A 23,723-nucleotide genomic window follows, 5' to 3' on the forward strand; every position below is an offset into this window, starting at 1 on the left:
CCCCCCTCAGCGCCCAGAGCCCAGCGAGGCCACGTCCCCGGCGCCCAGCGAAACCACGCCCCCCCTCGGCGCCCACCCCGCCCCCTTTTCCCGTGATGCTCCGCCCCTTCCCGTGGTGCTCTGCGCGGCGGCGGCGGCAGAGACGGCGCCATGTTCCTGCAGTGCTACAGCGACGAGCGCGGCGAGCGCGTTTACACCCTGAAGGTACCCGGGAGGGCTCCGGGAAGGCTCTGGGGGTCCCGGCCCGGTCTCACCCTTCCCTTTCCTTCCCCGCAGAAGGTGTCCCCGGCCGGACAACCCACCCGTTCGGCCCACCCGGCCCGTTTTTCCCCCGATGACAAGTTCTCCCGGCATCGCCTGGCCCTGAAGCGGCGGTTCGGCGTCCTGCCCACCCAACGGGCACGGCCGCTCCTCTGAGAGGAGGAGACCGAGACCCGAAACCCCAGACCCGGCCGTGGAATAAAACCGATGAGATGGAAACGGCTCCGTGTGGTGTGGGGGCGGGGGGGGGGGGAGAGACTCGCATGGCCCCGCCCCTTGCCCAAGCCCCGCCCTCATCCCCAAGCCCCGCCCTCATCCCCTTCCTCCCCGCGGGTGAGCGCCGCCCCCGCCTTGAAAGCCACGCCCCCCTGCGCGCTCCCAACTCCCTCCCCTCTCCTAGGCCCCGCCCTCGCTGTCCCAGCCCCGCCCACCCCCAATACTCCCGTCCCATCTCTTTGGGGCACCTCCCACTCTAAGTCCCCGCCCACCCCCAGCCTTAGCCCCGCCCCTGCGACACCCCGCCCCTGCGGCAGCGGAGGGGGCGTGGCGGCGGCGGCGGTGGGCGCGCGTGCCCGCCCCTCCCTCCCTCTCTCTCCCTCCCCCCCCCCTCAGGTACGGCGCGTGACGGTCGTTCCCGCCTTTTTTTCGCGAGCGGCCCCGGGGCGGCGGGTTTTAGCCCCAAAATGATGGGGAAAGGGAGGGGGGAGACACCCCCCCCCCCCCTCGGGGAGCCCAGGGTTGGCAGGGTTTGGGCCCGAAACGGGGGGTTTGGGGCGGTGGGGGGGACTGGTGTCTGTGGGAGGGTGGTGTGGATCGGTATTGTCCCGAAAAAGGGGATTTCGGCCCTAAAAATGGGTGGTCTGAGAGGAAATCGAGCTCCCCGGCGCGGGGTTTGGCCTCAGAACGGTGCTGTGATCCCCCCCCGCCCAGTGCCGGCGGTGGCAGCCCCCGAAGAGGGGTTTGTTTCCTCAGGAGGGGGGGCCGGGGAGGGTGACCCTCCAAAACGCCCCGTTTTCAGCCCAAAACAGCAGCCTGGGACACCCCTGGCTGGCTGGGCTGCCCCAAAGGGATCTGCTGCTGCGAAAAGGACGGGTTTCCCCCCAAAGCGTCAGGTTTTTCCCCTCAGAGTGTTGTTTTTTCCCTCCAGAGCGTCAGGTTTTTCCCCTCAGAGTGTCGGTTTTTTTGCCCTAAAGCATCAGCTTTTTCCCCTCAAAATGTCGGTTTTTCACCCCAAAGTGTCAGCTTTTTCCCCTCAGAGCATCGTTTTTTCGCCCCAAAGTGTCAGCTTTTTCCCCTCAGAGCGTCAGTTTTTCACCCCAAAGTGTCAGCTTTTTCCCCCTCAGAGCGTCAGGTTTTCCCTCAAAGCAGCAGTTTTTCCCCACCAAAGTGGCCGGTTCAGCGCCAAATCGGTAGTTTCTGCCACAAGCTCTTCGCTTCTGCTACAAAGTGGTGGGTTTTTTCCAAAAATGACCATTTTTTCCCTGCAGAATTGCCTTTTTTCCAGCGAGGTGAGTATTTTTCCTGCAATGTGGTTTTTGACCCCCCAGAGTGGGAGCTTCCTTCCCCCCAAACGGCTTTTTTCCTCCTCAAAACCTCCTTTTTTTCCTCTCAAAGTAATATATTCTGCATTAAAACGCAGAATTTTGCCGCAAAGTATTGATTTCTGCGGCAAATCAGCCATTCATTTCTCCAAATGGCATTTTTTCTCCAAACAACTTTTGTTTTGCTATAAATTGTTCTTTTATTTTCAAAGTGGCTGTTTTTCCCCAAAGCGCCTTTTTTTCCAGAAAGCCATAGCCCCTGCGCTGACATGGTGTGCAACAATGGTGTCGGTCACAAACTGGCTGTTCCTCTCCGCAAACGGTGGATTTTTCAAAAAAATGGCATTTTTTTTCTCCAAAGTGGTATTTTTTTTCTCCAAAACCAGGTTTCTTCCTCCTAAAATGTGGGTTTTTTTCAGAAAAATGCGTATTTTATCCCCCAAAGCGGTGGATTCTGTGCCGGAATGGCGGACTCTGCAGCAAAGTTTTGGTTTCGCCCCAGAAGGGCTGTTCCCCCCAAATGGCTACTTTCCCCCAGATAATTTGCCAGAAACAGCACATATTTTGCCCCCAAAATGTCTGTTTCCCCCAAAACGCATGTTTTATTCTCAAAATGGTTACTTTCTTCCTAGAAATGGTTCGTTTCCTTTTCAAAAAACTTTTTTTCTTGCAAAAAATGCTCGCGTTTTTCTAGTTTTGATCTATTCTCTCAAAACACTTTTTGTCAGCGGAAAGTGGTAATTTCCTCACAAAAACAGGTGATTTGGCCCTAAAATGGCAACTTGGCCTGCTAAAATAGCCATTTGCCCTACTCCCAGATAGTTATTTTCTTCCTAAAATTGTTTTTTTTTTCCCAAATTGCTTTTCTTCCTGGAAAAAAAGGCTATTTCTCCCTGGAAATGGCTTTTTCTCCCCCCAAAATGCCCTTTTCTTTGCACAGGAAAACCTGTTTCTCCCCCAAGTGCCCGTTTCCCTACAGACGCTTTTATTTGCAAAGAATGCCAACATTGTTGAAATGGTTATATTTTCTCTAAAACGCTTGTTTTTTCCCAAAATGTGGCTACTTGCGCCCCCCCAAATGACCTTTTCCCTGCAAAAAAAGGTCTAATTTCCCCGCAGAATGGTTGTTTTTTCCCCCAAAATGCCCATTTTGGCACCCAAACCCCCATTTGCCCCCTTGACTTTCTGTTTTTCCCCCCAAAATGCCATCAGGCCGTCCGGGCGTTTTTCCGCGTCTCATCCTCTCTGTCTCCTTGCAGGTGTCGCTGACCTCATCGCCCGGCTGCTGACCTCACCGCCTCGGCGTGACGTCACCATGTCGGGGGCGGGGCTGGGGGCGAGGTCCTGGCGCGGGGGGGCGGAGCCCTCCGAGAGCAGCCCCGAGCCCCCCTCCCCCTCCAGCTCCCGACCCCCCCCCTCCGACAGCAGCCCCAGCCCCAGCGAGGAGACCACGGCCCCTCCCCACGGCCCCACCCAAGGAAGGGGCAGGGCGGGGCCGGGGGGCGGGACCTCAGCCTGCCCCGCCCCGCCGGAGGCCGGCTTGGCCTGCGACAGAAACCTGGCGCTCTTCGAGGTGAGGCCTCGGTCCCTTCCTCGTTAGGGGCCCCCTCGTTAGCGCCTGCCCACCCGCCCCTTTCCCTGCAGGAGGAGCTGGCCACCCGCCCCCGCGTCCCCGCCCTCCTGCGCCGCATCGCCCCGTACAGCGCCCTCAGCCCCGACAGTGACGATGGACGCGTCCCGGTGAGGAAAGGATGAGGAAGGGATCGGGGGGGGATGAGGAAGGGGTCAAGGGGGATGAGGAGGGGGTCGGGGGACCCCGGTGTCCATGGAAGGGACCCCTGTGTCCGGGGAGGGGACCCTGGCATTTGGGGACAGGGATGAGGAAGGGGTCAGGGGACCCCGGCATTTGGGGAAGGGACCCCGGTGTTTGGGGAGGGGACCCCAGTGTCCACGGGAGGGACCCCTGTGTCCAGGGAGGGGACCCTGGCATTTGGGGACAGGGATGAGGAAGGGGTCAGGGGACCCTGGCATTTGGGGAAGGGACCCCTATGGCTGGGGAGGGGACCCCGGCATCTGGGGAGGAGGGGACCCAGGTGTCTGGGAGGGGGATGAGGAAAGTGTCAGGGGACCCCGGTGTCCGTGGGAGGGACCCCTGTGTCCAGGGAGGGGACCCTGGCATTTGGGGATGGGGATGAGGAAGGGGTCAGAGCGGATGAGGAAGGGGTGAGGGGGATGAGGAAGGGGTCAGGGGACCCTTGTGTCTGGGGAGGGGACCCCAGCATCTGGGGATGGGGATGAAGAAGGGGTGAGGGGGATGAGGAAGGGGTGAGGAGGATGAGGAAGGGGTCAAAGGGGATGAGGAGGGGGTCAGGGGACCCTGGCGTTTGGGGAGGGGACCCCAGTGTCCATGGGAGGAACAGCTGTGTCCGGGGAGGGGACCCCAGCGTTTGGGAGGGGGATGAGGAAGGGGTCAGGGGACCCAGGCGTCCGGGGAGGGGACCCTGGTGTTTTGGGAGGGGACCCAGAGGGATGAGCAAGGGGTCAGGGGACCCCGGTGTTTGGGGAGGGGACCCCGGCGCCCATGAGGGCAGCCCCCCTGCCCCCAGCCGCGGGTCCGGCCGTGACGGGGACCCCCCCCCAGCGGCGGCTCTTGGGGACGCTGCGGGGGGTGGCGGGGCCGTCCCTGCAGACGCTGCTGGGGCTGGTGCTGGTGCTGCGGCTGCCCTGGGTGGTGGGCACCGGAGGGGTCCTGCAGGTCTCCGCCATCGGCCTCCTGCTCGGAGCCTGCGTGAGTGGGGCCGGGGGTCGGAGGTCACGGGCCGGGGGTCGGAGGTTGACGGCCTGGGGTCACAGGGGACGGGGTGCCCCCGGGACGCTGCGGGAGGGTGGTCGGGTGTCGTGCCCTGGGGTCGGGGGGAATCGCACACGGGGTCGGGGGTGGAGTGCCGCGGTCACGTTTGGGGTCAGGGGTCACGGATGGGGTCACCGGTGGGGGGCAGAGGTCATGCCCCAGGGCCACCCCCCGGGACCGGGGGTCGCGTCTGGTTGAGGGGTCATGCCTGGGGTTGCGCGGAGGGTTGGGGGTCACAGGTCGGGCCTGGGGTCAAGCCGGGGTCACGCTCGATGGTACAGGGGAGGGGTCACGGGGGTCAGGGGTCACAGGGGTCAGGGGTCACATCTCCTCCCCCCTCAGACCATGCTGACCGCCGTGTCCCTGAGCGCCATCGCCACCAACGGCCTTGACCCCGGTGAGTGCAGGCGGGGCGTGGAGGGGGGCGGGGAGCATGGGGGTGGCCCCCTGCCCCGCCCTCTGCTGATGTCAGGGGTGGGTGTGGCAGGGGGCTGCCCCCTGGGGCTGCTGTCGGGGGCGCTGGGCCCCGAGGCGGGGGGGGCCGTGGGGCTCTGCGCCTTCCTCAGCGCCGCCTTCGCCGCCGCTGCCGCCGCCCTGGGGGCCGCCGAGATCCTGCTGGTGGGTCGGGGCCCTTTAAGGGGTGGGGCTGGGCGGGGCCGGGCAGGGAGGGGGGCGGGGCTGGGCAGTGGCAGGTGTGGGGTGAGGGCCTGGGGGAGAGGGGAGAGCTGGGGGGGCGGGGCCACAGGGGAGGGGTGTGGTGAAGTGGGGGCGGGGCCTCAGGGGAGGGGCTGCCTGGGGGTGGTGGGTGGGGCCGGGAGGGGAGAGGCCTTGAGGGACCCTGGGGGAGTGGGCAGGGCCTCCTGGGGAAGGGCGGGGCCTGATAATGGGGGGGTGGGGCTTCCTCAGCCAGGGCCACTGGGGAGGGAGGGGTATTGGGGTGTGGCTATCTTGAAGGGGGCGGGGGCTCCCAGGCCAGGGCAGCTGGGGTGTGGCCCGGTGGGCGGGGCGGGGCAGGGTGGGCGAGGGCGGGGCGCGGGTCTCTCACCTCTCTTGCCGCAGGTGTACGTGGCCCCCCAGGCAGCTGTCCTGCCGGGGCGGGGCCGTGGGGGCAGGCTGAACAACGGGCGGGGCTACGGGGCGGGGCTGCTGGGACTGCTGGGGCTGGGGGCCGCCGCCCCGCCCGCCGCCCGCGCCGCCCCCCTGGGCCCCGCCGGGCTGCTGCTGGCCCTGCTGGGGCTGCAGGCGGGGGCCCTGCGCGCCGCCCTGCCGGGGGGGGCCCCGCACGCGTGAGTTATCCCTTGCTCTTCTGTCTCTCTATATGCAAATGACATGGTAATGAGGCACGGACGGGTTTATTTTTCCTTCGCAGGCTCTGCCTGCCCACCCAACCCGGCGGTCGCCTCCAGCCCTGCCCCACGGCCCGGCCCCACGGCGCGGGGGGCAACGACACCCCGGAGGCGCGGCCGGTCTTCCCGGGGCCCAGCACACGCCTGCTGGCGCGTGAGTCGATACGGGTGGGGCGCGGGGCGTGGCAAAGGTATGGGGCGGTGTGGGGGCACGCCTCAAGGATACGGGAGATCGGGGGGGGGCAAGGGGGTGTGCGTGGAGGGGAGGGACCCAGGTGTGCCCCACCCTGCTCCCCGCCCTACAGAGAACCTGTGGCCCCGCCCCCCTGAGCCAGGGCTGGGGGTGGGGCCGGGCGGGGCCGAGGATGACGCCGACGACTCCTCCTTCGGGGTCCTGCTGGGGCTGAGCCTGCCCACCGCCTCGGGTGAGTGCGAGGGGGGGGGAACACACCCCCCCTTCCCAGGTGTTTGGGAATGGACGCGTTTTGGGCAAACCCAGGTGTCGGGGAGGGGACGTGGGCGTGGTGAGGGAGGGACACACCCAGGGGGGTGCAAGGAGGGGACCCTGGCATCCAGGAGGGGGACACGTGCAGGGTGGGGGACACCCGGGGGTCCAAAGAGGGGACCCCAACATCCTGGTGGGGGGCCCAGCCGTGCGGGAGGGGACCCAGGTATCTGGGGGTGGGGGGCCCCCCCCAGGGTGGGGTGGATCCAGGGGGGCTGCGGGTGGGACCCTGGGGAGAGACGGGATTTGGGGGGGGACGGGACACAACGACGACACCCAGACCCAAGCATCCGGGGGCAGGGGTGCTGTGGGGCTTCAGCCGCTCCGGGGAGCTCCGTGACGTCGCCCGCTCCGTCCCGGCCGGGAGCCTGGGAGCCGCCCTGGTCACCGCCCTGGGTTGCATCCGCCCCCACGATTTATTGGGGGGGGGGAACGGAAGCTGAAATCCGGGGGGAGGCGAGGGATTTGGGGGGGGGGAGGGGCACCCTGAAATTGGTGTCCTTCTTGAGAAAACGGAGCATCTGGAGGGAGGGGGGCTGTGGGGGGGAACTGCAGGGGGTTTTGGGAGGTGGTGGCCCCCCTGTGTGGGGTGGTTGGGGAGGGTCACCGGGGGGGGGGGTCACCCCGTTTTTGGGGTGGGGGTGCCTGGTTTTGGGGGGGCGTTTCCTTGACAGTGCAGACCTGAGCGCGGCCCTGCTGCTGGGGGCTTCCGTCGAGGGGCAGCTGCTGCGTGACAAGTGAGTGTCCCTGGCGGGTCTGTAGTGTCCCAGTGGTGTCCCCGGGGATCCTGGTGTCCCCAGGGGGGGTCCCTGGTATCCCTAGAGGCGTCCTGCCGCGTCCCAGTGGCGTCCCCAGAGAGTTCCTTGTGTCCCACTGGTGTTCTTGGAGGCGGTTCCCAGTGTCCCCAGGGAGTCCTTAATGTCCCAGCAGTGTGCCTGGTGTCCCCGGGGGGGTCCCTGGTATCCCTAGGGAGGTCCTGCAGCATCCCAGTAGTGTCCCCAGACAGTTCCTTGTGCCCCACTGGTGTTCTTGGAGGGGGTTCCTGGTGTCCCTAGGGAGTCCTTAATGTCCCAGTAGTGTTCCTGGTGTCTCTAGGAGAGTTCGTGGTATCCATAGAGGGGTCCTGCAGTGTCCCAGCAGTGTCCCTGGGGATCCTGGTGTCCCCAGGGGGGTCCCTGGTATCCCTAGAGGGGTCTTGCAGAGTCCCAGTAGTGTGCCCAGAGAGTTCCTTGTGTCCCACTGGTGTTGTTGGAGGGGATTCCCAGTGTCCCCAGGGAGTCCTTAATGTCCCAGCAGCGTCCCTAGTGTCCCCGGGGGGGTCCCTGGTATTCCTACAAGGGTCCTGCCGCGTCCCAGTGGTGTTCCCACAGAGTTCCTTGTGTCCCGCTGGTGTTCTTGGAGGGGGTTCCCAGTGTCCCCGGGGGGTCCCTAATGTCCCAATGGTGTCCTTAATGTCCCCAGGGGGGTCCCTGGTATTCCTAGGAAGTCCTACAGTATCCCAGTGGGTGTTCTAGATAGTTCCTTATGTCTTACTGGTGTCCTTGGGGTGTCGCTACAGTGTCCCCAGCGTTTCTTTGCCGGCCCTGGGGAGGTCCCCTATGTCCCTAAGAGTGTCCCCAGTGTTTCCAGGGATGTCCCCGATGTCCCCGTGCCGTCTCCCTTGCCCCCGAGGGGGTCCCCAGTGTCCAAATGCTGTCCCTATGGGGATCCCCAGAGGGTCCCCAGCGCCCCTATGGGGGTCCCCAATGTCCCAGTAGCATCCCCTGTGGGAGATTGCTGGCGTCCCTAGGGAGATCCTCAATGTCTTCGGGGGCGTCCCCCCCGTCCCCTTACTTGTGACACCTCCGTCCCCCCCCAGGTTCGGCGGGTCTCTGCGTGGGACGCCGGTGGCGGGGGCGGCCTCGTGGCCGTCCCCGTGGGTGCCGCTGGTGGGGGCCTTGTTGTCGGCGGCGGGGGCTGGGCTGCAGGCGCTGCTGGGGGGCAGCCGGCTGCTGCGGGGGCTGGCCCGGACCCGTGCCCTGCCCCTGCCCCACGTGAGTGCTCCACACGTGTGTCTGCGTGTCCCCCCCCGTCCCCCGCCATCGTGCCGTGGGGTGTCACCGTCCCCTTTTTATCTTTTTCCGCAGGCGCTGGGTCGGGGTCGGCTCTGGCCGCTGGCAGCGACGGCGGCGGTGGCCGAGCTGGGCGTCCTTCTCGGTTCCCTCGACCTGCTGGCGCCCGTCCTCTCCGTGTGCGGTGACAAGCCCTGACGTCGCAGCCTCCGAGAGCCGGGGCGACGGCGTCAACGCGGTGACGGCATTCTCCTTCCCCCCGCCCCCTTTTTCATCACAGGTTTTGGCTGACGTCGTACCTGGGGCTTAACCTGGCCTGCGCCCTCCAGGGGCTGTTGCCCACCCCCGGCTGGAGCCCCCGTTGCCGCCTCTACCACTGGTAAGACCCCCGGGACCCCCCTCCGCTCCGCAGCCTGCCCCAACCCAGACACCGGGGTCCCCCTGGGGATGCTGGGGTGTCCCCCCCCAGATGCTGGGGGTCCCCGCTGTCTGACACCAGGGTCCCCTGCAGGGGGGTGTCGCTGGCGGGAGCGGGGCTGTGCCTGGGGCTGATGCTGGTGACGTGCTGGTACTGCGCTCTCCTGGCTTTGGGTATCGGCGCCACCGCCTACAAGTACCTGGAGTACCGCGGGTGAGCGGGGGGGTCCCCACACCCACCCTGGTGGGTCGGGGTCCCTTTTCGGACGCCGGGGTGCCCTAGCGCTGTTTCTCGTCTCCCTTGCAGGGCGCAGAGCGAGTGGGGGGAAGGACTGCGGGGTCTCTCCCTCAGCGCTGCCCGCTTCGCCCTCCTGCGCCTGGAAGACGGGCAGCCCCCCGCACCCAGCTGGAGGTGAGCACCCCACGTTCGGCGGAGCCCCCCCACTTTGGATGCTGGGGTCCCAGATGCGTGCCGCTTTCCTTGCCTTCGCAGGCCGCAGCTGCTGGTGCTGCTGAAGCTGGACGAGGAGCTGCGGGCGACGCAGCCCCAGTTGCTGGCCCTGGCCGCCCAGCTGCAGGCGGGGAAGGGGCTGACGGTCGTCGGCTCCGTCATCCCCGGGGACCTGCCCCAGGACCAGCCTCGCGCCCGCGCCGCCGAGCAGGTCAGCATCCCCCCCGTGGGGGGGTGGTCCCTGTGGGGCTGGGTGCCTATGGAGCTGGTTTTGGGTGGGTGGGGGTCGCTACGGATCGTGGTCCCTACAGAGCTGGGTCCCTAGGGGAGCTGGGGTCGGTGTGGAGCTGGGTTCTTATGGGTCAGGGTCCCTACGGAGCTGGTTTTCTGTGGGTGTGGGTCTCTACGGATCATGGTCCCTATGGAGCTGGGTTGTTATGGGTCAGGGTCCCTATGGAGCTGGGTTGTTATGGGTCAGGATTCCTATGGAGCTGGGTCCTTATGGGTCAGGGTCCCTATGGAGCTGGGTCCCTATGGGTCAGGGTCCCTATGGAGCTGGGTCCCTATGGGTCAGGGTCCCTATGGAGCTGGGTCCCTATGGGTCAGGGTCCCTGTGGAGCTGGGTCCTTATGGGTCAGGGTCCCTATGGAGCTGGGTCCCTATGGGTCAGGGTCCCTGTGGAGCTGGGTCCTTATGGGTCAGGATTCCTGTGGAGCTGGGTCCTTATGGGTCAGGATTCCTGTGGAGCTGGGTCCTTATGGGTCAGGGTCCCTGTGGAGCTGGGTCCCTATGGGTCAGGGTTCCTATGGAGCTGGGTCCCTATGGGTCAGGATTCCTATGGAGCTGGGTCCTTATGGGTCAGGGTCCCTATGGAGCTGGGTCGTTATGGGTCAGGGTCCCTATGGAGCTGGGTCGTTATGGGTCAGGGTTCCTACGGAGCTGGGTCCCTATGGGTCAGGGTTCCTACGGAGCTGGGTCCCTATGGGTCAAGGTCGCTATGGAGCTGGGTCCCTATGGGTCAAGGTCCCTATGGAGCTGGGTTGTTATGCGTCAGGGTCCCTATGGAGTTGGGTCGTTATGGGTCAGGGTCCCTATGGAGCTGGGTCGTTATGGGTCAGGGTCCCTATGGAGCTGGGTCCCTATGGCTCAGGGTTCCTACGGAGCTGGGTCCCTATGGGTCAGGGTTCCTACGGAGCTGGGTCCCTATGGGTCAGGGTCCCTATGGAGCTGGGTCGTTATGGGTCAGGGTCCCTATGGAGCTGGGTCGTTATGGGTCAGGGTCCCTATGGAGCTGGGTCGTTATGGGTCAGGGTCCCTATGGAGCTGAGTCCTTATGGGTCAGGGTCTCTATGGAGCTGAGTCCCTATGGGTCAGGGTCCCTATGGAGCCGGGTCCCTATGGGTCAGGGTCCCTATGGAGCCGGTTTTCTGTGGGTGTGGGTCCGTACGGATCACGGTCCCTATGGAGCTGGGTGCCTGTCCCTATGGGTCAGGGTCCCTATGAAGCTAGGTTCTTATGGATCAGGATTCCTATGGATCAGCATCCCTACGGAGCCGCTTTTTTGTGGTTTTTTTCTGGGTCGCAGTCCCTACAGAGCTGGATCCCTACAGAACCGCATCCCTATGGGTCAGGGCCCCATCCGTTTAGATCCCTGTGGGCTGGGGTCCCGAGGGTGGGGGGGGGTCCCTATAAGATTTGTCTCCCCGTAGCTCCCGCTCCGTATGGGGTGTCCTGTCCCCCCCCCCACTGGCAGAGACCCCCAGCCCCTGACCGCTCTCTCCCCTCGCTCCCCCCCCCGGTCCAGGCGCTGCGGGCAGGGCTGGCCGGGGCGGGGGCGCGGGGTTTCGTACAGGTGCTGGTGGCACCGGGGCGGGGGCCGGGACTGGCGGCACTGGTGCAGGGCTGCGGGCTGGGGGCCCTGCGCCCCAACGCCGTCCTGATGGGCTGGCCCCACGGCTGGCGCCGGCGGCATGACCCCGTGGCTGCCCGGAGATTTGTCGGTACGGGGGGAAGAAGGGGGATACGGGGGAATTTGGGGACGTGGGGGCGGGATACGGGGGAATCTGGGGACGTGGGGAGGGGATACGGGGGAATTTGGGGACGTGCGGGCAGGATACGGGGGAATTTGGGGACGTGGGGGTGGGATATGGGGGAATTTGGGGACGTGGGGACGGGATACGGGGGAATTTGGGGACGTGGGGGTGGATACGGGGGAATTTGGGGACGTGGGGATGGGATACGGGGGAATTTGGGGACGTGGGGGCGGGATATGGGGGAATTTGGGGATGGATATGGGGGAATTTGGGGACGTGGGGACGGGATACGGGGGAATTTGGGGATGGATATGGGGGAATTTGGGGACGTGCGGGCGGGATATGGGGGAATTTGGGGATGGATATGGGGGAATTTGGGGACGTGGGGACGGGATACGGGGGAATTTGGGGACGTGGGGGTGGATACGGGGGAATTTGGGGACGTGGGGACGGGATACGGGGGAATTTGGGGACGTGGGGGTGGGATATGGGGGAATTTGGGGATGGATATGGGGGAATTTGGGGACGTGGGGACGGGATACGGGGGAATTTGGGGATGGATATGGGGGAATTTGGGGACGTGCGGGCGGGATATGGGGGAATTTGGGGATGGATATGGGGGAATTTGGGGACGTGGGGACGGGATACGGGGGAATTTGGGGACGTGGGGGTGGATACGGGGGAATTTGGGGACGTGGGGACGGGATACGGGGGAATTTGGGGACGTGGGGGCGGGATATGGGGGAATTTGGGGATGGATATGGGGGAATTTGGGGACGTGGGGACGGGATACGGGGGAATTTGGGGACGTGGGGGCGGGATATGGGGGAATTTGGGGATGGATATGGGGGAATTTGGGGACGTGGGGACGGGATACGGGGGAATTTGGGGACGTGGGGGTGGATACGGGGGAATTTGGGGACGTGGGGACGGGATACGGGGGAATTTGGGGACGTGCGGGCGGGATACGGGGGAATTTGGGGACGTGGGGGCGGGATTCGGGGGAATTTGGGGACGTGGGGGCGGGATACGGGGGAATTTGGGGATGGATATGGGGGAATTTGGGGACGTGCGGGCGGGATAGGGGGGAATTTGGGGACGTGCGGGCGGGATAGGGGGGAATTTGGGGACGTGCGGGCGGGATAGGGGGGAATTTGGGGACGTGGGGGTGGGATGGGGGGAATTTGGGGACGTGAGGACGGGATACGGGGGAATTTGGGGATAGATATGGGGGAATTTGGGAACGTGGGGAGGAGATATGGGGGAATTTGGGGACGTGGGGAGGGGATATGGGGGAATTTGGGGACGTGGGGGTGGATACGGGGGAATTTGGGGGTGGGTATGGGGGAATTTGGGGACGTGGGGACGGGATACGGAGAGGTGTGGGGAGCAGGGGGGATGTGGGGGGACATGGGGCAGGCACAGGGGAGCAAGGGGGAGATGGGGGGTTGGGGAGGGGACATGGGGGGCAGGAGGGGACGGGGGAACAGACGTAGGGACGTGGGAGAACAAGGTGGGATGTGGATTTGGGTGGGACAGGGGACCTGGGGGTCCCGAGGGCCTGGGACCCCCCCCACCCTCTCCCTAGCAGTGGGGGCCACGGAGGTCTGCACCCCCCCAAACCCCCCCTTCCTGCTGTCCCCCTAGAGCTGCTGCGGGTGGCGGGGGCCGGTGGCCGGGCGCTACTGGTGGCCAAGGGACCGCTGGGGGCCGGCGCGCCGGGGGGGACCCTGGACGTCTGGTGGGTGGTGGGCGACGGGCGCCTGCTCACCCTCCTGCCCCTGCTGCTGCGACAGCACCCGGTATGTGGGGCTGTGGGGGGCTGTGGGGTGCTGGGGGGGGGCAGGGTGGGTGCTGGGGGGGGTCCAGGGGCTGCTGGGGAGCCAGGGGGGGTGCTGGGGGGGCTATGGGTACTTTAGGGTAGGAGAGGGAGTGGGGGGGTTATGGGGTGCTGTGGGGGGGGCTAGGGAGTGCTGGGGGCCGGGGGGGTGCTGGGGGGGGTTATGGGTTCTATAGGGTAGGAGAGGGAGTGGGGGGGTTATGGGGTGCTGGGGGGGGCCAGGGTGGGTGCTGGGGTGCTAGGGGGGGTGTTGTGTGGGTCTACGAGTACTTTAGGGTAGGAGAGGGAGTGGGGGGGTTATGGGGTGCTGTGGGGGGGCTGGGGGCTGCTGGGGGGCCAGGGGAGGTGCTGGGGGGTCTACGAGTACTTTAGGGTAGGAGAGGGAGTGGGGGGGTTATGGGGTGCTGTGGGGGGGGCTAGGGGCTGCTGGGGTCCGGGGGGGTGCAGGGGGGGCTATGGGTTCTATAGGGTAGAAGAAAGAGTGGGGGGGTTGTGGGGTGCTGGGGGGACTAAGGGGTGTTGGGGGGGGCTATGGGTACTATGGGGGGGGTTATGGGGTGCTGTGAGTCGGGTGGGTGCCATCGGGAGCAACGGGCGCTGTGGGGTGCAGGTGGGCATCGGGGGGGGGGCTCTGGGGTGCCGTGGGGCAGGGGTGGGTGCCGTGGGGGGGCTTTGGGGTGCCGTGGGGACTGCAGGGTGCCGCGGGACGGGCGCTGTGGGTGCCGTGGGTCACTGTGGGTGTCCGTGGGTCACTGTGGGGCTCCGTGGGTCACTGTGGGTGTCCGTGGGTCGCCGTGGGTCTCCCCAGGCCTGGCGGGGGTGCCGGGTGCGTCTGTTCACGGTGGCGCTGCTGGAGGACAACAGCGTGCGGCTGCGGCGGCTGCTGGAGGCCGTCGCCCGCCGCAGGGGGCTGCCCGCCCAGACCCACGTCGTCGAGCTGGTGAGACCCCCCACGTGTCCCCCCACCCCGAAAAAAACACCTGGGTGTCTCCCCCCGCCAAAAAAACCCGCTCGCATCTTTTCCCGCAGCACGACAGCGACGTCTCGGCGTACACCTACGAGCGGACGCTGATGATGGAGCAGCGCTCCCAGATGCTGCGGCAGATGCGGCAGGCGCAGGTGGGGACGCGCCGACGCGGGGCGACGCGCTGCGGCAGGGGGTGACGTCACGGGGCGTGACGTCACGGGGCGTGACATCACGCAGCGTGGCGTGAGGTCACGCATGGGGAAAGGGGTGGGGACCTGGGGCTGCCACGTGCCCCCCCCCCCCAGCCCCGGTGGGGGACCCGGTGACACGGGACGAGGTGCCGCAGCAGGGGGTGATGTCGCGAGGTGTGACATCATGCGTGACAGCCAGTGATGTCACAGGGAGGCCCCACCCCCTCGCAGGCCCCCAGTGCCGGGGAGGAGGAGGAGGAGGAAGAGGAGAGAGGTGCCCCCCGCCGGGGCCCCAGCCCGTGAGTGCCACTGGGGGGACTGGGATGTACCGGGGCGGGGGGGGGCATTGGGAGGTGCTGGGGGGGGAACTGTGGATCATACTGGGAGTCACAGAGGGGGCACTGGACCATACTGGTTTGCGGCTGTGGGCCACGCTGCAAGTCATGGGGAGGGTCTGGGCCATACCAGTACTCGCTGGGAGGCACTGGTGTATACTGGGAGGAAGGGAGGTATTTGGGGCTATACTGGGAGGCGGGGGGGGGAGGCAGGAAGGGATGCTGGGGAGGCGGGGTGGGGGGGATGTGGACACTGGTGGGCACTGGCCCGTACTGGTGCACACTGGTGGTGACTGGTGGTCGCCGGGGAGGGGGAACGTGCGGCGCATGCACGCGGCGGAGCGGCTGAACGAGGCGGTGGGACGGTGCTCGGGGGGGGCCCGGCTGGTGCTGCTGGATCTGCCCCCCCCGCCGCCCCCCCGGCCCCCCCGGCCCCTCGACAACTGTATCCTGCGGGGAGGGGGAACGGGGAAAAAACGCGGGAAAGAAGGGAAAAGGGAAGGGAGGGAACTGGGAGGAATGGGGGGAAATGGGGAAGAAATGGGGCAGGTGGGGAAACTGGGGTGGAATGGGGAAACCCAGGGAAAAAATGGGGGAGAAATGGGGGGGGGAATGGGGAAAAACAGGGTAAGCGGGGGGAAAAATGGGAAAGAGAGAGGAGAAATGGAAAATGGGGAAAAAGGGGGAGAATGGGGTGGAGCGAGGAAATGCGGAAAGCGGGGAGAAACAGCAAATGGGGGAACAGGGAGACGTGGTGAAAATGGGGGAAAACCAGGAAAAACGGGAAAAGCAGAAATGGGGCGGGGGGAGCGGGGCACAAATGGGGGAAATGGGCAAACTGGGGCAAAATTGGGTGGAAAATAGTGGAATGGGGAGAAAAGGGGAGAAAAAAAGGCGGGGAAGAGAAAGGTGGGGTAAAGTGGGGCACAAACCGGGGCAAAAATGAGGCAAAATGGGCAAAACGCAGAGTTTGAGGTTCTGTGAAAACAGCAAACCCAGGGAAACTGGGGCAAAACCGGGACGGAAATGGGAGAAATGGGGCAAAACCGGGCAAAAATGGGGTAAACCACTGAAAATAGGCTGAAAAATGGGGAAACCGAGGGGAAGACTGGGGCAAAATGGGTCAGTGGGGGGAACTGGGGTGGGGGGGGCAGTTGGAGGGGACTTATGGGTCGATTGGGGGAAATTGGGGGCAGTTTTGGGGCGGCTGGGAGATGGGGGGGAATTGGGGGGCAGTTAGGGGGCACATGGGGCAGTTGGGGGGGAATTGGGGGGCAGTTAGGGGGCACATGGGGCAGTTCTGGGGTGGCTGGGAGATGGGGGGCAGTTGGGGGGGAATTGGGGGGCAGTTAGGGGGCACATGGGGCAGTTCTGGGGTGGTTGGGAGATGGGGGGCAGTTGGGGGGGAATTGGGGGGCAGTTAGGGAGCACATGGGGCAGTTCTGGGGTGGCTGGGAGATGGGGGGGCAGTTTTGGGGGGGCAGTTAGGGGGCACATGGGGCAGTTCTGGGGTGGTTGGGAGATGGGGGGCAGTTGGGGGGGAATTGGGGGGCAGTTAGGGGGCACATGGGGCAGTTCTGGGGTGGGTGGGAGATGGGGGGCAGTTGGGGAATTGGGGGGCAGTTAGGGGGCACATGGGGCAGTTCTGGGGTGGTTGGGAGATGGGGGGCAGTTGGGGGGGAATTGGGGGGCAGTTAGGGAGCACATGGGGCAGTTCTGGGGTGGCTGGGAGATGGGGGGGCAGTTTTGGGGGGGCAGTTAGGGGGCAGCGGGGGCACTTGTGGGTCAGCCGTGGGTCAGGCCCTTGACGTGGGTCAGACCTGGAGTTCCTGGAGGTGCTGACCGAGGGGCTGGGGCCGGTGCTGCTGGTGCGGGGGGGCGACGGGGACCCCCCCGGCCCCTGAGTGCACCAGTACGGCCCAGTACCGCCTGCCACCGGCCCAGTACGGGCCCAGCGCTCCCAGTACGATGCCAGCCTGAGCTGCAGCTCTTCAAGCACGATCCCGGTACGGGCCCCGACGCTCCCAGTACGATGCCGGGCTGGGTCATAGCTGTCCGAGTACGATCCCAGTATGGGACCAAATGCTCCCAGTATAGCACTTGTGCTTCCAGTACAATGCCAGTCTGGGTCACAGCTCTCCAAACACGATCCCAGTATGGGCTCAGTGCTCCCAGTATGATGCCAGCCTGAGCCACAGCTCTTCCAGCACGATCCTAGTGTGGGCTGCCACACTCCCAGTATGGGCCCGGTGCTTCCAGTATAGCACCAGTGCTCTCAAGTACGATGCCAGCCTGAGCCGCAGCTGTCTGAGTCAGATCCCAGTATGGACCCCAGCGCTCCCAGTATAGCACCAGTGCTCCCAATATGATGCCAGCCTGAGCTACAGTTAAAGTAAGATCCCAGTGTGAGCCCCAATGTTCCCAATAGGAGCTCCAGTGTTTCCAGTATGGGCCCAGTGTTCTCACTAGAATGCTAGCCTGGGCTGCAGCTGCCCGAGTACAATCCCAGTATGGGCCCAGTGCTCCCAGTATGGGCCCAGTGCTCCCAGTATAGGCCCCAAGGCTCCCAGCGCACCTCCAGTGCAGTCACAGTGGTCCCAGTATGGGTCCCAGTGCTCCCAGTAGGGCCCTGGTGCTCCCAGCGCACGTCACCAATAAACGGTTTCCACTCCACTCCGTCCTGCCGCCTCCTTGGGCTGAGTCCCAAAACCCCCGGGATTCCCCCCAAAATGCCATCAACAGCCCGCCAGAGCCTTTATTGATTTTGGGGGGGGTGGGCACCCCTGCGGGTCACAGGATCGGGCCCCCTCCCTGGTGAGGTGGGGGGGGGACGACACCCCGGCGTCTGGGCATTCTTGGGGGTGCTGAGAAATTGGGGGGGGGGGCACCCCACGGCTCCAGCACCCTCAGCGCTGCGGGGGGATGGACGGGGGGGGACACAGGGTGTCACCGTCACCTGTGCGCCAAACACCCGGCACCGCGGGGGGGGGTGGGACACGTGGGGGGGTGACTGTCGGGTGACATGGGGGGGGGGGTGACCGACGTGGGGGTGACTGTCATCGGGACAGTCTCTCGGGGGGGTCTTTGGGGATGACTGACGCGGGGCTGACTGTTGCAGGGGACTGCGGGGGCCGACTGTCAGGGGACGTGCGGGGGCCGGCGGCTGCGGAGCAGCACCCCAGGTACGCGGGGCGGCCGTGGGGGGGACACACCCCAAATCCCCTCCAAACCCCCTTCCTTGCCCCCCCCCCGCCAAATTTCACCGTCCCCCAGCTCCAACAACCACTTGAAGTATGACCCCCCCAAACCACCGCCGCCGCTGCCATCGTGGGGGGTGGGTGGCACTTGGGGGGTCACCAGAGTAGGGACACCCCGATGGACAACTCGCCCACCACCACCGTGAGAATTGGCCAGGGGAGGGAGTTTGCCGCCACGTCAAACCCCGCGGCGGTTTGTGCCGTGGACGCGGCGGCCGAGATGCCTCGAAGGTGCCGCGACCCACGCTTCCACCCGCGGTAGGACGCGTGCCGCCGTGTCCCCAGGTCGCTTCTCCTGTCCTGGGCGACCACCACGATGGGTGAAGCCGGAGCCACGGGGGCCGGCTGACGGTGGTAGACGTTTGACGGACGATTTACGGACGTCGGAAAGATGATTTTTGGCAGCTGAAGGGACCGAGGGCTGCGTAGCTGTCGCAGGACGGGCAGGAGGCGGTGGCTGGTGGCGTGGCGCCGAGCAGGACCCCCGCCGCGGTGGGCTGCGGTGGTCCCGGCTTTGGCTGGGCTGGTCCTCACAGCCGGTGCGTGCGTGGGGTCGGTGGCTGCAGAAGGTCTCCAGGTCTCTCCCTGCCTCTGTCTCCCTCTCCACCTGCCCACCTATCCGTCCGGTTCCCCAAACCTTTTCCTCTCCCGCTAGCGCTGCCCTGTACCCCATCACCATCGACATTTTTCCTACATTGCCTCTATCTGGCACCACACCCATATTTTTAAATTTTTTTCCTGGGTTTAATTTTATCCTGTCCCGGCTCTCTCCTCCACCTCTTCTGGCATCCCTCCTCCGTCCTGCGGCACTGAACCTCAAGCTGCTGGCTGATGTCTCCTGTCCCTGGGCGAATAAACATTTCTCTGTCCCTCTGTGTCCCTGGGCGAATAAACATTTCTCTGTCCCTCTGTGCCCCTGGGTGGGTCTGGGGTCCCTGGGCAGGGTCTGGGCTGGGGTGAGGAGCTGTGGGGTGGGCTGGGGCAGCTCCAGGTGCAGCTGGTGAGGTTTCTATTCCAGAGGGAGCTCCTGTGGGAAGCCTCCTGGGAGAGGAGTATGAAGGCACCCACCGCCCGCTCCCAGGTCGGACAGCCGGCACTGCGGAGGAGGAAGGAGCAGAGGCGGAGAGAGGACCCTCGGGGCGGCCAGGGTCTCCTGCTGACACCAGGAGCTGCGGTGAGTTGCGCGTCCGGGGCCCGGCGCTGTCGTGCTTCTCCAAATCTCTGCCTGTCCCTGCCTCCATCTCCCTTTCGGGCTGTCCTGCTCCCCGGAGGAGAGCAACTCCCGCCGACGCTGCCCTGTACCTCGTCGCCTTCGACGTTTCCTTTCTGTGCCTCTCCCTTTCTGGCTCCCCATCCGCTGTTATTTCATTCTTCCCACGCTGCCTTCTTCCCCGTTGCTGGTGAAGATTCTCTGTTTTCAGCGACTCCTTCTGCTCTACACCCCATCGCTCTTCCAAGGTGCTTTCCCCTGAGGCTGTCTATCCGTCTCTCTCTCCTGATATTTTTCTTCCCCATGTGGCCAGTACCCCCTTGCTTTCTGAATTTTCTATCTCTGTCTACATTTATCCAGTTCCCTCTCTGTTTATTTCTTTCTGCCTGTCCTCTACTTCATCACTTCTTAACTTTTGTTTCCGTGTCTTTGTTTGTTTAGTTAGCTGAACCTATTTCTTATTTTTTTTCCTCCCTGTTCTCAATCCCGTCACTTTTAAAGTTTTCTTACTGTCAACTTTTATCCAGTTTGCTCTCCCTACTTTTTAATTTTTCCTCTCTGTTCTTCTATGCTGTCGCTTTTACATTTTCTTTCAACGTCTCTGTTGATTTAGTGTTGCCCCTGTTTTTTGTCTCTCTTCTTACTCCTTCCACTTCTGAAATTTTATTTCTCCTTTTATCAAGCTCCCTATCCCTTTAAAATTCTTTCCTGTCTGTTCCTTACCCCGTTGCTGTTAAAATTTTCTTTCCGTTCTCCTCTCTTTCTCCCTGAATCCTTTTCTTTACAGTTTTTTCTTGTCTTTCCCTAATGCCATTGCATATGTCAACTTTTATCCGACCCCCACCTTGCTACAACCTCCTTTCAGGTAGTTGTAGAGAATGATGAGGTCTCCACTCACCCTCCTTTTCTCCAGACTAAACAACCCCGTTTCCCTCAGCCGCTCCTTGTAAGTTCTCCAGACCCTTCTCCTTGTTCTCCAGACCCTTCACCAGCTTCGTTGCCCTTCTCTGGACACGCTCCAGCACCTCAATGTCTTTCCCGTAGTGAGGGGCCCAAAACCGAACCCAGGACTCGAGGTGTCGCCTCACTAGTGCTGAGTACAGAGGGACGATCACTCCCCTAGTCCCGCTGGCCACACCATTTCTGACACAAGCCAGGATGCTGCTGGCCTTCTGTTAAAGGATTTTCAAACATGGGTTTCTCTAGGTTTGCTTTATTAACGACTCAGAGTCGGGCCACCACTACAGTGAATGGCAAAAGATAGCTCACTATATATATACGGTTTTACAAAACAATACGTAATTGATGATTTGTCAAAAGAAGCTCTAGGCGTTCTTCCACGAACTCTCACTTCTCTATTCTCCAGTGCTTTCAAAAGTCTAATACATTTTCCTGTCTCAACTGATTCTTATTGTCTTTTCCTGGTTCTTCTGAAGTGAGTGGTCGTAGGCAGAAGGTCTTGGGTCACCACAACCACTTATCTTCTTACACATCAAAGATCACCTTTGCATTTCTGAAAATCACTCGGGCTGTTCTGTTAATTTATCTTGTTCTAAAGTGAATCACTTACTCCCACGTCTTAGGTCTGAGATGTATGATCCTTCTTCTGTTGATTCGGCTTGAGTGTGTTTTAGGCCAGGCATGGAGGGGGAGACACATGGGACAAATAATCAGCTTATGCATGTTGTTTTATAAGCACCTGCATTCTATTAATCATATCTAAACCAATTTCTAATCATTAGTTATATGTCTAATAGGAATAGTCTTAGAAACAATGAGTCTTAAGGCCTAGTTCCCTTTCCACCTTCTTGGCCACCTGGGCACACAGCTGGCTCGTGTTCAGCCGGCTGTTGACCAACACCCTGTCCCGTTTTTGGCTGGGACAGAGTTCATTTTCTTTCTGGTAGCTGCTGTAGTGTTGTTTTGGATTTAGGATGAGAAGAATGTTGATAACGCAGTGACGTTTTCAGTTGTAGCTCAGTAGTGTTTATACCAAGTCAAGGATTTTTCAGCTTCTCGTGCCCAGCCAGCGAGAAGGCTTGAGGGGAGGGCAGGGGACCCAAACCAGCCAAAGGGGTATTGCATATCATGTGATGTCATGCCCAGTATATAAACTGGGGGGAGTGGGGCTGGGAGGGATCACCGCTCGGGAACTAACTGGGCACCAGTCAGCGGCTGGTGAGCAATTGCATTGTACATGGCTTGTTTTCTATATTACAATCCTTTTATTATTGTCTTCCTTTCTGTCCTGTTAAACTGTCTTTATCTCAACCCATGAGTTTTACCTCTTTTTATTTATTTTTTTTTTTTCCCCCCAATTCTCTCCCTCATCCCACTGGGTGCGGTGGAGCGGGCAAGTGGCTGTGTGGTGCTTAGTTGCCAGCTGGGGTTAAACCACAACACTCCCCCAGGTCCTTTTCCACCAGGCAGCTTTCCAGCCGCTCTTCCCCAAGCCTGTAGCGCTGCATGGGGTTGTCGTGACCCACGTGCAGGACTTGGAACTGAGCCTTCTTGAACCTCTGACAACTGGCCTCCATCCATCGATCCAGCCTGTCCAGGTCCCTCTGCAGAGCCTTCCTACCCTCCAGCAGATCAACAGCTCCTGCCCAACTTGGTGTCATCTGCGAACTTACTGAGGGCGCGCCTTGGTCTTCTCATCCACACCGTCGATAAAGATATTAAAGAGAACCGGCCCCGAAACTGAGCCCTGGGGAACGCCACTTGTGACCGGCCGCCGACTGGGTTTGACTCCATTCTCCACCACTCTTTGGGCTCGGCCATCCAGACAGTTTTTTTACCCAGCAAAGAGGACACCCGTCCGAGCCGTGAGCAGCCGGTTTGTCCAGGAGAACGCTGCGGGAAACGGCATTAAAGGCTTTAGTAAAGTCAAGGTAGACAACATCCACGGCCTTTCCCTCATCCACTAAGCGGGTCACCTTGTGGTAGGAGATCGGCACTCAAGATGATCCGCTCCGTAACCCCCATCACCGAGGTGAGGCTGACAGGCTTGTAGTTCCCCAGATCCTCCTTCTGGCCCTTCTTGTAGACGGTTGCCATACTCGCTAACCTCCAGTTGACTGGGACCTCCTCCAGTTAGGCAGGACTGCTGATAAAAGTTGAGAAATGCTGATAAACGATGGAAGGTGGCTTGGTGAGCACCTCCACGGAGCAGCTCCCTCAGTACCCTTGGGTGGATCCTATCCAGCCCCACAGACGTGTCTAAGTGATGTAGCAGGTCGCTACCCATTTCCCCTTGGATTATGGGGGCTTCGTTTTGCTCCCTGTCCCCGTCTTCCATCTCAGGGGTCTTACTATTGAAGACTGAGGCAAAGGCGGCAGTAAATATCTCGTCCTTGTCCTCAGCCTTTGTCACTATGTTTCCCCCCCCTGCATCCAATAAAGGATGGAGAGTGTCCTTAGCCCTCCTTTTTTTCTGAATGTATTTACAGAAACATTTTTTATTGTCTTTTACAGCAGTAGCCAGATTAAGTTCTAGTTGGGCTTTGGCCCTTCTGATTTTCTCCCTGCATAACCTTGTGACATCCTTGTAGTGCTGCTGAGTTGCCTGCCCCTTCTTCCAGAGGCCCATGTGTCCATTTATTTAGTTTGTTATTCCTATTTTCTAATTTTTTCTTCTCCTGACATCTTCAGTTTTGAGTTTTTGCTTCTATGTGTACTTTCATCTAGTTTTCTGTCCCTATTTTTAATTTTTTTTCCTGTCCTGTACCCCATCGCTTTTGAAATTTATTTTTATCTGTACTTTTATCAACTTGTCTGTTGCTGTTTTTTAATTTTCTCCTGTCTGTCCTGTACTTTTGCTTTTAAAATTTTTATTTAATGTCTACTTTTATTGAGTTAACTGTGCTTATTTTTTAATTTGTTCTTGCCTGTCCTGTGCCCTCTCGCTTTTTAAATTTTCTTTTTATGTCTCCACCCCCACCCCATCCCATGGTTCATCCTGAGGCTTTAGAGGGTCTCCTCAAGGCGCTTTTATCCCTGGAGTGTCGTTGGTGCCCCTCTTGCTTTGTCGGGACATGTCCTCTTCCTCAGAGCACTCTTTGTGTCCTCTCCTCCATCTCGCTTGCCTCCAGTGGGTCAGTGTCTCCCTCCTGACATCTGTACTCTGTTCAAATCCTCTCCCGCGTACCTTTGTGCCCTCGAGCCTTCTTCTGTGTCTCTGGCCACCTCCGCACCCCTCTGTGTCTGTCACAATGCTTCCTGCGAGCGTCCTTGTCTTCCACCACTATCCTCGAGTTCTGCAGCAGGCTTTGTGTCTTTTTTATTCAGAGACAGCTCTTCCTCCGGCTTTCGTCGTGAACCAGGGCGCTCTTGCCGTCCCTTCTGCCATGTCAGATGCCTCCGTTCGGTCCCCGGTCCCCTGAGGACATCTGTACTCCGTTCAGATCCCTTCCCGAGAACTTCGTCGTGTCAGCAATCCTGCGTTTGTCTCTGTGTCCATGTTCCCTG

The 23,723-nt window shown here is 62.0% G+C and overlaps 2 protein-coding genes across 6 annotated transcripts; both read left to right on the forward strand.

The window, feature by feature from the left end:
• The first annotated feature begins 81 nt into the window (after window positions 1–81).
• Window positions 82–480, forward strand: NOP10 (NOP10 ribonucleoprotein). The gene is made up of 2 exons (XM_069774402.1): window positions 82–204; window positions 277–480. Exons 1-2 carry the CDS (start codon window positions 151–153, stop codon window positions 415–417), a joined length of 195 nt encoding a protein of 64 aa, XP_069630503.1. The 5' UTR covers window positions 82–150; the 3' UTR covers window positions 418–480.
• A 965-nt stretch (window positions 481–1,445) lies between these two features.
• Window positions 1,446–22,315, forward strand: LOC138682873 (solute carrier family 12 member 6-like). 5 transcript variants are annotated; one of them, XR_011322769.1, is made up of 28 exons: window positions 1,446–1,769; window positions 3,062–3,375; window positions 3,447–3,542; window positions 4,444–4,590; window positions 4,996–5,050; window positions 5,141–5,271; window positions 5,713–5,939; window positions 6,023–6,153; window positions 6,305–6,424; window positions 6,805–6,903; window positions 7,184–7,241; window positions 8,363–8,537; window positions 8,631–8,734; window positions 8,836–8,934; window positions 9,067–9,186; window positions 9,280–9,384; window positions 9,466–9,634; window positions 11,228–11,423; window positions 13,104–13,258; window positions 14,105–14,236; window positions 14,326–14,415; window positions 14,665–14,753; window positions 15,101–15,234; window positions 16,608–17,181; window positions 17,908–17,971; window positions 18,309–18,585; window positions 19,038–19,220; window positions 20,170–22,315. XR_011322769.1 is itself a non-coding variant. In XM_069774400.1 (24 exons), exons 2-24 carry the CDS (start codon window positions 3,118–3,120, stop codon window positions 16,691–16,693), a joined length of 2,976 nt encoding a protein of 991 aa, XP_069630501.1. In that variant the 5' UTR covers window positions 1,446–1,769; window positions 3,062–3,117; the 3' UTR covers window positions 16,694–17,463. The 5 variants fall into 5 exon arrangements, 2 of the variants coding, with proteins under 2 accessions (XP_069630501.1, XP_069630502.1); XR_011322770.1 differs by having other exon boundaries at window positions 19,065–19,220; XR_011322768.1 differs by lacking the exons at window positions 19,038–19,220; window positions 20,170–22,315 and having other exon boundaries at window positions 18,309–18,911.
• Window positions 22,316–23,723: the final 1,408 nt, after the last annotated feature.

This window comes from Haliaeetus albicilla, chromosome 29 (assembly GCF_947461875.1).
Source record: "Haliaeetus albicilla chromosome 29, bHalAlb1.1, whole genome shotgun sequence".
Classification (NCBI taxonomy): domain Eukaryota; kingdom Metazoa; phylum Chordata; class Aves; order Accipitriformes; family Accipitridae; genus Haliaeetus; species Haliaeetus albicilla.

Excerpts from the sequence above, each read along its gene's own strand:
- NOP10 (XM_069774402.1), top strand. The coding sequence starts at position 151 with ATGTTCCTGCAGTGCTACAGCGACGAGCGCGGCGAGCGCGTTTACACC. Across the intron at positions 205-276 it reads AGCGCGTTTACACCCTGAAG|AAGGTGTCCCCGGCCGGACA; the intron begins GTACCCGGGAGG and ends CCTTCCCCGCAG.
- LOC138682873 (XM_069774400.1), top strand. The coding sequence starts at position 3,118 with ATGTCGGGGGCGGGGCTGGGGGCGAGGTCCTGGCGCGGGGGGGCGGAG. Across the intron at positions 3,543-4,443 it reads GTGACGATGGACGCGTCCCG|CGGCGGCTCTTGGGGACGCT; the intron begins GTGAGGAAAGGA and ends ACCCCCCCCCAG. Across the intron at positions 14,754-15,100 it reads CCCCGCCGGGGCCCCAGCCC|GGGGAACGTGCGGCGCATGC; the intron begins GTGAGTGCCACT and ends GTCGCCGGGGAG.